Source organism: Tenrec ecaudatus, chromosome 4 (genome assembly GCF_050624435.1).
Source record: "Tenrec ecaudatus isolate mTenEca1 chromosome 4, mTenEca1.hap1, whole genome shotgun sequence".
Lineage (NCBI taxonomy): Eukaryota > Metazoa > Chordata > Mammalia > Afrosoricida > Tenrecidae > Tenrec > Tenrec ecaudatus.
Genome location: NC_134533.1, coordinates 72,888,306 through 72,900,478, shown reverse-complemented (window position 1 = coordinate 72,900,478; position 12,173 = coordinate 72,888,306). Strand labels below are relative to the sequence as shown.

The following is a 12,173-nucleotide window of genomic DNA, read 5'->3' as shown; positions in this document are numbered from 1 at the left end:
CCACGTAAAAAGGAGGAGGGGCAGGAGATCAAGGCCCGCATGAAGCCAGGAGAAGCTCCAGCAGCAGCTTTTCACTAGCTGGAATGTAACAGACCAGCACTTGATGTTTCCTTCGTCTTCAATAACATCACGGGGGAAAAACCACCACCCTCACTGCCATCAAGTTGACGGCAACTCAGCGAGCCTCTAAGACAGGGTGGAACTGCCCCGTGCACTTCCATCCGAGACCATCACTGTGTATGGGAGCTACGCCTTTCTCCCAGAAGCGCCTGGCGGTTTCTAACTGCCGACCCTGCCCATGGCAGCCCAACAGGTAACCACCACGCCACCAGGGCTCCCGTCACATGAAAAGGTAGCCCTTCATTTTCTCCTGGTTGTGCCCCTGTGTCCTTCAACAAAAGCCCCTGTGCTCTACAACATGAGGTGGGATAATCTCGAACCCTCATGCTCAGAGTGACAAAGCAGGGCAAGCAGTTGGCAATGGTGGTGGCCCTTGTCCAAAATGAACAAAGACTTGGTGGGGCACCTGCAGGGCCAGTCTGTGCAGGGGAGCAGGGAAGGGGCACACTGCGGATGTTCTATGCTGTGGCGTTAAATGTTCTTCAAGACTTCCTCCGTATGCATCAGATAGATGCCTCTGGATAAAAGGGTGGGCTTTTTAAAGTGACTTCATGTGATCACATGACGAGCTGTGTTTCGCCCCCAAGTCAAGACAACACTGACACAGTAGAGCTTTTGTGAATCTTCTCATCACAAAGACTTTCCTTTACGCATTGACAAAACACTACTGAAGGCTGCCATGCAGTGAGCAATCATTCCTGAGTTGGTACTGCCTGCCACATATCCAGAGTCTTTACTTAAGCCCAAGGATTTTACTGGCTTTTAATTTGTGATATCTGTACATGCCAGCCTAATTTCTAGATGGATCAAATCATTCAAGTACTTACACCACCTAGGAACTCACCCTATTATTCACGAAAAGCACAATGGCCGGATATCAGTATATTCATAACTTCCAGAAGTTCTACCAACTAACTCTAAGAGGGTCTAAAAATCACTAAACTTGCCATTACTAGAACAGGTTTCTATCACACTGCTCAGTAACTAAACTATGGCCATAAGAATCACAACAGATATGCTTTACACAATTGATGTATGTATGGATTGTGATGAGTTGTATGAGCCCCTAATAAAATGTTAGGGGAAAAAAAGCCGCTCCAACCTTCTTGAAACATACAATAATGCTGAGGAATTCCACACTGGTTTTACAAGTCGTACTTATTTTTCAGTCCAATAAACTGTCTTTCCCCTGTCTCATTCACCTCTCTTCATTCTGCATGTCTCAATTTAGGAACGCTAGGAACCTTGCCTAGTTCCAACCCCTCAAGACTAAGATAATACGGGGGAGTGGGGTACAAGGGAACTGATGCCGAGAAGTTCAGGAAGGAAGAAATGTTTCGAGAAGGAGTGTGGTAGCAATTGCACAACACTGCTTGATGTGACTGAACTATGGAATGATATGAAATCTGTAATAGCTTCCAATAAAATGGCTTTTGGGGAAAAAGACTTAGATAAACAGACTTTTTTTTTAAGAAAGACCAAGTTCCAGGAGTTTTTATTATTTAAATAACAGCACACACACACAGCCAGGCAGAGAAGTCCCCAAGGAAATGGTGGCCACGTTTCACTGCTATCTGACCTTTGGTCCTTCATCTTCTAAGCACCTAGACATTTTTCTATGTATGCTACTAGGCATTTATTTTGATCACAAATGCAATCCAAGTGTGACTAAATGAATGTTTTTTATCCTTTAATACTTCACCCCACGTTCCTTTAAATAGGAAAAAGAGAAAAAAAAAAGGTGCTCAGTGTCTTCTCAGAGCCTGTATGGGCGTAGTTGTCCCCCCATTGTTTTAAAAACAGACTGTGACTTGGTCTTCCCAAATCCTTCTTGAACTATCGCTCTTTCGCCTAAATCCAGGGCAGCAGTCCTTACTGGTACTGTCGGTAGTCTCCAAAAGGTGAGGGTGATAACTGGGTTGACGACAGCTGGGAGGGCCTTCAGCAAACTAAGGACCATGGGGAAACTGCGCGGAGGCAAATCTTGTCAACAAGAGACCAGCTCCTTCCATTAAAGCCAGGAGAAGGCCACCCATTGCCGCCGATCCCACCATGGCCACCGGTCCGTTTCTTGCCGTGAGGATGGCTCCTGGTAAGGCACCACTTGTGATGGAGTTCCAGGGGTCTTCTTTGCCTCGGACTTGAACCATACTGCAGTCAATCATGGAAAACAGGCCTCCCCAAACTGCAAAGCTGCCTCCCAATTGTGGCGCCCTGGTCTTAATCACGGTCAGACTCCCTCGTGGTCTGTGGTTGACTCCCACTGGCGAATTCCGAAAACCTTTGATGGCTTGGAAGATACCCCCGCCTCTGGTGCCCATGGTGAAGGCTCCGCCGCAGTCGCCCACGATGCGCCCCGGGCAAGGTTGTCGCACATACTCCTCCATCGCCGACATATATTATTATAACATCTTATCCTTTGTTGTACTATAATAACTCATGTACTTCTCTCAGTCTTCCTTTTCATCATGTAGCTGACCAGACAGATGTTGGAGAACTCTGAACACAAGGAAGTTTACCATAAAATAACAATCTGGTAGAAGCGAGAGAAGCTAACACTCTATCCAGATACACATCCCTCAAGACTGAATGTTAACTCGCTCAGTCACAATTCGACTAGAAACATGAACTTGATCTGAGAATCACTCAGACCAGGAACTCAAGAAAAGCAGTTGAAATGTTGGTTTCTTCCCCAAGGATTAGCAAATAGCTCTAAATCCAAACCCACTGCTGTTTGGAGTCAAATTTCAACTCACAGAGGCCCGTAGAACGGCCGGACAGAGCTGCAAGGCTGCTGAGGAGCTCATACGCCGTTATGCTGTCTTAATTAACGTTCCACAATTTATCTCTAGGTTCTAATATCATGGCAACAACTACACAGACTCACACAAAATTCATGATTAAAGGGTTTATTAATGAAGTTAACAAATTGCAAAGCCACCGAGAAATAGGCAGGGTTGAGTAATTTATCCGGACATGCTACAAAGTTCTATCAAGTTTGCTAACAACCCCCCAAGGGCACACCACTCTGCTATAAGTCTCCTCTGGAAGACATTCAGCTCTCCTAAGCTCCATCAGTCAGCAAACCCAGCTCCCCAAATGAAGTGCCCAGAGGCACCCCACTCGAGAGCCTCAGCCTGAAGGCACTCAGCTCCATTTCCCCAATTTAGTGCCCAGCATGGCAGCACCTCACTTCACAAGCCAGCATCCTGGACAAAAGCCCTCATCTGAACTTGCTCCGTGGGTTAGGATGCCCATTACCCTGTTCCATGCTCTGGTCCTGCTGCTGCTCCTTTATGTTTTAACTGTCTTCCAAATCCAGGAGGCTCACTGTGCAGAGATCTGGGATCCAGAGGACACATTGCACTCATTCTTGGCTCTTGCTGGTCATGAGCTCTCTCCTGCTTCTCAAAGGGCTCATTTTTATACACAGCAGGATACCACTCCAGGGAGTCCTGTTGCAGTCACTCACAGGTGAAGCCTATCAGTCTCTTCCCCCACCTTCTTGCCAGCCCCATGCAGGGAAAGGTCGTTTGGTGGGAGTAGAGACTTTGGCTAGAAAAGCCAGGTTAAACCATTCACTGCCCTGCAACTGTGCCACTAGGCTCCTTAAAAACAGCTCAGCTCAGTCATGTAAATCCAAGAAAAGTACACAGTTGTGCTAAATTATGTAGCACATGCTTTCCCTACAAGTATGTGCTCTAGAGCTTTGTTTACGTGGTTATAAGACCTATCACTGAGCCCACATCGTTGTTCGTCCATTCTGACTCATAGCAACCCGGTGTGTGCTCCAGCAGGCTTTCATGTGATCTATGGATGCAGATTGCCAGGCTGGCCTTCTGTGATGCCTCTTAGTGGGTTTGAACCACCAAACATTCTAGCCCTTAGTCAAGCTATTTGTACCACCAGGAAGACCTACTAAAGCACCCCTGCCATATGATACCTTATTCTGCTTTATGTTTTGGCTTATCAATGCTAACAAGCACAAACACTTTTCTTTACCTAGTGATGTGGATTGTGGCTCTAGGATCAATGAAGCCCTACAACTTTTAACCACCAGGTGGCAGTCATCAGATGTCACAGGCTGCAGGCCAAAAAATCCACTGCCATTGAGCTGATTGCTAATCATTAAGTGTCTATAGAGGGTTTCTGCAATGAGCTTCACATGGCCGACGGCTTTCTCTTTCGCCCCAAGAGTGGCTGATGGGTTTGGGCACCAGCCTTTGTCAGCAACCCAGTTTCATGCACTGCTCAGCCAGAGATCCTGACTCTGAAAAGAGCAGGAACCAAGACTGCTTGTGAAAACACTAGTAAGTTCAACTGCAATTTGTCAAATCTTTCATGAGCTATACAGTAAAAATTTAACCACGTGTTCAATACCTATCAACATGAAAATTCAAAGGATGAAGGGAAGCATCAAGGGTTGGCAAGAGTGTGGAGTAACCAGAAGCTCTCCTACGCTACAGTGTAAGTATAAACGAAGCAATGACTTTGGCACTGCATGCTAAAGGTGACCATATGCATATTCCATTCCTGGCGATATACTCAACTGAAATGCAAACATATTTTCACCAAAAGACAAGCATCCCACAGCACTGATCATAATAGCCCCAAACTGGAAACTAAGCAAATGCCCATCCCCAGGAGAATGGGCAGATTCTGGTGCATTCACTCCATGGAATGATACCACCCTTGATTTGGACTCCATAGGGCTTCCAAGGCTGTGAATCTTCACGGGAGGAGATGGTTTCAATTTTCTCCTGAAGAGCCTCTGGTGGACCTGCTGGCTTTGTGGTTAGCAGTCTAAAGCTTCCCCGGCAACGCCGCTAGAGCTCCTTGTGGTCCCTGTGGAACATTACAGCATCCATCCACACACTACAAGCTCTCTCCACAATAAGCATGAACCACACAGTGGGAAGATGATGGATCCTGACACAGAAGAGTTCGTACTTGCTGTATGATTCCATGTCTTTTAAAGGAGTTTTAAACATATCAGATTAGTCTTGTGGTGTCAAAATCAGGACATTAACAGTGGCTGAAGAGAGCATGAGGGGGTTTCTGGGCATGAAAACATGCTTACTTGATGGGCACCCAGTTTATGTCAGGTCGTCAGTAACAGCTCCGGCAGTATAGGAAGCTAAGGAGTTGGGCTGGTAACCACAGAGTCAGCAATTCAAGTACACCAGCCACTTCATGTGAAAAAGAAAAGGCTCTCTACTCTGAAAAATGTCATCTCAGAGACCCAGGATGGCAATTCTATCCAATCCTGTCCCACAGGGTACCCTCAAAATGAGGTGGAATCAACTCAATGGCAGTGAGTGATTTCTGTATATGTATTGTACACAATATGTGTGTATGGTGAACTTTTCTGTATGTATGTCAGACTTCAGTCAAAAGCAGTAAGTATTTATGTAGGCAGAAAACACAGAAGCAGAACAATGAAGCATAAGTTTTTCTGTATGTATGTCAAATTTCAATCAAAAGCAGTAAGTATGTGTGTAGGCAGAAAACAGAAACTGAACAATGAAGCATAAATTTGGTATTAGAAAAGCAAGTATTTGTCAACAGAAAAATGACTTCATCTGACTTCAAGGCAGGACTTAAGAAAGGAGAGCACCACAAATGAATGAAGCGGATTTATATTTTATTGCTGGACTCACCTATCATAGGTCAGGTCAAAATGAACGTAAAGACAGAAAGGGCTGTTAGATTTCTTAAAACAGCTGAAAGAAACTTCAAAGTAACATGGGGCCAGCTTGTAAGATTCTATCCTGAGACTGTTGCCAAAGCTCTCTGCTGCAGTTTAACTGGAAGTGTTTTTCTCTTGGTGAAAATAAATACTAGTGAGTCTTACAACTGGGAAGTGAGTCAACAAAATACTGAATATATTTTCTTGTTTGTTTGCCAAGTAAAAGACACAATACAACACCGGTGGAGAGGTTAACAGGAAGCACAAAAGAACCCTGCTGAGTGAAGTTATAAAAAAGAAAAACAGGAGAAATGTCTTCCGCCAGTGAGTGTACTTTGTGGAGATGCTCTCAGCAGAGAGCAGTCCCTGAAGAAGGACACGGTGCTTGGTAACGTGGAGGGGCAGCGAACAAGAGGAAGGCCCCAGACAAGATGGACAGACACAGCGACTGGCTGACAGCAAAACAATGGTCAGGATGACGTGAGACGGGGATGCTCCGTCCTGTGTTCATAGGGTCACTCCGAGGTGGAACCGATTCGCTGACACCCAACAACAACAAAACGATTGCAGGAAAGTTCTCAGAAGCATCTAGAAACATGCTATCCAAGATGCTAGCCAGTAGCCATGGGTGGCTATTTAAATGTGAATGAATCACGGCGGCAGGTGCTATTTCCGGTGGCACACTGGAGTGTCCACTGCAAGGTGAGAGAAAGGGGACGCATGGGACTCCCTGATCACTCTCGGACCCTCACAGCGCCAGTCAGTTGGACTGTGTTTTATAAGGGCGCCGAGTGGGAATCATCTCGACGGCACTTCAGTTTGGTTTGGCTTCGGGTGCTGTCCCTAAGGGTTCTTGATCCTGGGATGCCAATCACCATTCCTCTGAACCGGTCACAATGATTGTGCAAAGAGCTAAGGAAAAAGGAGTCCCTGCAAAAATCAAAGAACAAATCATCTGGTGACGCGCAGTGGCTACAAGCATTGGGCTGCTAACAGCAAGGTTGGCAGTTAGAAACCACCAGCCGCTCCTCAGGAGAACAATGAGGTGTTTTATTCCCAGAAAAGGTCGGTCTCAGAACCCCGCAGGGACAGCTCTAGCCTTCCCTATGGAGTCACTGGGAGCCAGAAAGGACTGCGTACCAGGGTTTGCTGGTTTTACATATCAAGGCAAAAAAAAAAATCCTTAGCAAAATATACTAACAAAAAAAAACTACTCAAAGCATCAACAAAACCTCTATCAAGCCAGTATCCGCTAGCACTCGTACACTGGAGCGAGGGGTGCACAAAGACACGGAGGTAATCTCTCACGCTGAGCTGAGGTATCTCTCACTCTGGGGGGAGAGAAAACGTTCATCAGCAAGCACTGTGCAAGCAAACACTGTGAGAGTGTGCTCAGGTACAACTACAGGACACACTCAAGCGGAAAGCCTGTGGAGAGTGCTGAGTGCAATCTTCCTTCTCCCTTGCCAGGATTCCACTCTCCATTATCCGCCAGCACCCGAGCACGACGCTGTCATCAGCTCACAAGCAGCTCAGAAGCAAAGTGGGGGTACGAGCCAAAAGGAGCCAGGACAGGTGTAACATTTAGAATCATGGCCCTGGAAACATGTAAGTCCAAGTGACGCTGGAGCAGATACTAACCATGCAGAACCAGACCCTGAAAGACTGCTAAGGACAGGGTCCATTAAGACACAAACCCAGCGAAATAAGTACCCAGGGTCACACGGTCACCCCCAACTACAGGTCTGAGGGAGCAGAAAGAATCAAGGCAGAGGTTTACTTATCTCATAGGCTCCCAGACTTCTCTGGTCTCCTGTGCCCTTTTCAGGACATAGATAAATAATTTACCTTGTCAATGACAAACTTCTGCCCTGTAGCCATAAGCCAGATAAAGGACTCTGCTTCTGTAGCTCCCTTGCATTGTTTCAGTGCTGCCGCCTACAGGTGGAACTGGCCACTTTGGGAAACATTGCTCTCTATCTCATCTCTAAGCATTCGTAGTTCTCACCTGCCCTGTAGGAAGATTGTTTCCACCTGAGCCACGGGGAAGGCCAAAGGAGCATTTAATCAGTAGCTACTACTAAATGACATTCGTAGTTCTCACCTGCCCTGTAGGTAGATTGTTTCCACCTGAGCCACAGGGAAGGCCAAAGGAGCATTTAATCAGTAGCTACTACTAAATGACATTCGTAGTTCTCACCTGCCCTGTAGGTAGATTGTTTCCACCTGAGCCACAGGGAAGGCCAAAGGAGCATTTAATCAGTAGCTACTACTAAATGACATTCGTAGTTCTCACCTGCCCTGTAGGTAGATTGTTTCCACCCGAGCCACAGAGGTTAAACTAGTGTTTAATCAGTAGCTACTACTAAATGTCAGCACTGAGCTTGGCACGTATCATGTATAATTTAATATATGCAAAAGCAGAGCGTTACTGGTGAACTGGATCTGGGGCTCTGGTCCTGCCGTTGGTGTGGCTCTCGGGGAAAGTTCGGATCTAAATGGGCTAGTAGGGAAAAGGTGGCCATCAGGAGGCGACAGCACTGATATTCGGTCACCTAGCTAACAAGCGTCCACTGAGCATCCACTGTGTTCACTGCGGCAGACGTGACATTATTCAAAGCTCTCGGGCTCCAGGGGTGAGCAAGACCGGCGGGTGCCTGCTCTCGGGTAGCTTAGATTCTAGAAGGTGGGAAGCACGCAATAAAAGCAAACAAATCAGCCAGGGTATCCAGTAGTGATGAATATTCTAAAAAAATGAAAACGCCTCGATGAAGTGGCAGAACTGGGACCTCAAAACTCCTCAGCAAACGGAAAACCAAAAACCCCACCCTCAGTCTCCTGCCATCCAGTTGCTTCCGACTCACTGCAGTGCTAGAGGGTCCTGAGACCGCGCGTCTGCACACAACTGGCCTCCTCCTCTTTCCTCCCTGGAGTGGCTGGCTCGGGGCAGGGACAAGAGAGCGAGGGGAAAGCGCTGTCGGCATGAGGAAGCAGACGGGCTTGGGGTGTGCAAGCGCTGAGAAGACAGCAGGCGGGAACACAGAGAACGCGGAAAAGAACGATAGAAGACGAGATAAAGAAGTGGAACGAGGACAAACAGTTCGGCTTTAGACTGCACAAAGGACACCGCCGCCACCCCAAACCTGGGACATCTAGCGCACGTGCTATCAGAAGCTGGACATGCCCAACTTTCTAAAGGACCACCCATCACCAAGAAACAAGTCAAAAACGCTACGCAGGAAATTACTGAAAATTAATCTAGATGAGGATATTGTTTATTATGCTACATAGCAAGTTGGATAGTCAAAAACGTCTTTATAGTAAACAGAAGAGACAAAATCATAAAATGAGCAGAAAAATTAAATTTGAAGAAACATTCTATAATTATTAATAAAACTACTATGGAAAGTCATGTTCTAAAGACTAGAGATACAGCAATGAACAAGTAAATAATTATTTGAGGAAAAAATTCAAGATTTAACTACAGAAGTGACTTCGTTCACGGCTCAGCATTCCCCAACAAGAGGCAAAAGGCTCAGTGATATGACCTATCAGAAAGTACACTTACCAAGGAATTCTTAATCACTTCACTTCTATAAAATTCTGGAAAAGAAGGGGGAGGAAAAAACAATAAGTGTCATGGAAAAAAATGAGCTCATTAACTCACTTTTAACCCTGTAAAATTTTTAACAGACGTTCCACTAAAACATTTCAAACATTTTCAAGGGATCGATTCTGTCTTCATTCTTATGAGCAAAATAAAAATAAGAATTAAATAAGAGTGTTTAAAAGGGGGAAAGCATCAATAAAGAATGGTCAGACTCTTTTTAAAAAGATTGAATTCAGTGATTTTTACTCTACGGGCTCTTTTTATCCCAGATGCTCAGTTGAGTCCTTAACAATGCAGATGTTCTCCTTCTCTCCCCACCCACACTGTTTGCCTCGGATGTCTCCCCGTGATTACCTACTATAGCACTGTGGGGTGAACACTAATCTAGCAACCAGCTGCCGTAAGGTCTAAGCTCTGTCATAAACAGGCTGTCTAATTTCCATAGGCTCATTCCTTCACTAGACAACTCAGGGACTAGACTGGTAACTGAAGGTCATTTATTAGCATTCAAGTCCTGGTGGCGTAGTGGTTATGAATTTGACTGTCAGCTTCGAGATCAGCAGTTCAAAACCACCAGTCACTCCTCAGGAGAAAGGGCTCTCTATTCCTATAAAGAGTTACCATCTCAGAAACTCACAGGGCAGTCTACCCTGGCCTAAAGGGTCACTATGAATTAGTATCAACTTGATGGCAGTAGGTAGTAGTACAACTTCCATATACTAGAGTAAATAAAAAAGCCAAAACTTTATAGAAATCTTCATTAACCAAAAACATCCAAATGTGAAGCTATTGTTTTTTTGGCATATCTTCCAACTAGGTCTATACCACTTCCAAAGACAGTGTTTCCATCTCTTTTCCCCCAAATATTGTATATCCCCTGATTTACACCATGTCAAAATGGCAGTTTTTGCATCCTCAAGGGACTGAAATTCTGTTCCTTTTCGGTGCTGAAGTTGAAGCTTTCAATGGAACAGCAAAAAGGCTTCTGTAGCTGGAACAGAGAGAGCTAGAACAGGAACAGAAGAGTCCCAGGAAACAGAGCGTCAGACGGTGAGAAACCTCATTTGAGCTTTTACCCTGAGATGGTGTTATAGGTTGAATTGTGTCCTCCAAAAAGATGTTTAAAATCCTAACCTCTATGCCTGTCGTTCTCACCTCATTCGGGAACTAGTTATCTTTGCTAACTGGAATCAATTTCTTTGAGATGTGCAAGAGCTTGACCAAGTGACCAGGGCAGAGATGGGGGAAGGAAGAAGCCAAAGCACACGATGATCACCCGGGAGCCGAAATTCAGAGACCAGGACTTTCCTCCAGAGGCAGCATGTGAGAACGCCTGCCCCGCGGGCTGGCATGCTGAGTTTGGACTTGCAGCCTCCTCAATCGGGAGAAAAATAAATTTCTGTTTGTATAGCCACACAATTGTGCTATTTCTGTTACACAACAGCACTGGCTCCCTACGACAGATGGGAAGGCACAGGAGAGTTTTGAGAAAAGGTATTTTTCTGGGAACAGACAGAATGGAAGTATGGGCAGGCAAAGGTATTAGAAATCTACTTGAACAACTGGAGCTAGAGACAATAGTGGCTTGCCGATGGTAAAGAGCAATCAGTTTAAGAATCAAATGTTTTAATGATAGCCAGAACAAAAGAATGGGTATGGGATGTAAGGGAAAGAAAACAATTCCCGATGGATCCAAGGTTTTTTGAAGGATGGAATGGTCATTTCTGGACAGAAAGAAGAATAAAGGAAGTGAGTTAGAGCTAGAATATCAGAAACTCAACGTTGAACATACCAAAATTTAGTTCCCTACTAGACGCTAAGGAGTCCTGGTGGTTTAGTGGTTATGTGTTGAGCTTCGATTCACATGGTCAGCAGTTCAGAACCACCAGACACTCTGTGGAAGAAAGACGAGGCTTTCTACACCCGGAGAGAGTTGCAGTCTTGAAAACCCACTGGAGCCATTCCACCCTGTCCTAGACTGGTCTCCATGAATCAGGATCAACTCCGTAGCAATGCGTTTGGGTTGACTTGGTTACTAGACTCTAAGTAGAGTAAGTACTTATATAAATCTAACTGGATATTAGAGTCTGAAGCTCAAAGGGGAAGTCTGCTGAAGATATAAATCTGGCACAGTCTTGGCTCTTGGTCTGGTCTGGTTCATAGTCTGGTTCTTGGTCTGGAAGCTCTGCTGAAACCTGTTCACTCTGGGTGACCCTGCCGGTATTTGAAATGCCAATGACACAGCTTCCAGCATCACAGCAACATACAAGCTTCCCCAGTATGACAATCTGACAGACAAGTGGTGGTGGTGTTAGAATATAAATGATATTTAAAATCGAGACTTCAATGAGATCAACAAGCTGGATCACAGAGTTTCTGTTCTGATGTTTCCAAAATAACTGGCTGATCCAGAAAATAATTGCCACTCACATTTGATGAGTGAGAAAATAACTAGTGCTGAAAAACAAACTTGATTTTATCAATATTCAAGTATAAATGCAAATCAAGACTAGGACCTTGCTTCCCATTCATCAACACATAGCTGTGTTCTCTGAGGACATGGCAACTAGTGTTTGATTTGAACTACTTAAAAAGCAGACAGTATACCAACGTCCCTAAAAGAATGTTCAAAATTAAAAAAATAATAATCACAAATAGCTTTCTTGGACCTGCTATGAGTTCAACTAAAATATACACATGCACATAAAACCACTTAGAACCCAGAATATTAGCTATTTTCCTAATATAATATTT

At 45.0% G+C, this 12,173-nt stretch overlaps 1 protein-coding gene and 1 pseudogene across 5 annotated transcripts in view; both read right to left on the bottom strand.

Moving 5' to 3' along the window:
• The window catches only part of UVRAG (UV radiation resistance associated), a 276,222-nt gene that overhangs the window by 231,158 nt on the left and 32,891 nt on the right, over positions 1-12,173 (bottom strand). For 4 of the 5 annotated variants that reach the window (XM_075546293.1, XM_075546292.1, XM_075546297.1 and 1 more), the window contains exon 3: positions 9,378-9,412. The exons of the other annotated variant lie outside the window; for it this stretch is intronic. In XM_075546293.1, the coding sequence (XP_075402408.1) occupies positions 9,378-9,412 (35 nt within the window). The remainder of the gene's footprint in view (positions 1-9,377; positions 9,413-12,173) is intronic. 5 annotated transcript variants of the gene reach the window in all.
• On the bottom strand, positions 2,070-2,507 carry LOC142446953 (mitochondrial import inner membrane translocase subunit Tim17-A pseudogene; annotated as a pseudogene).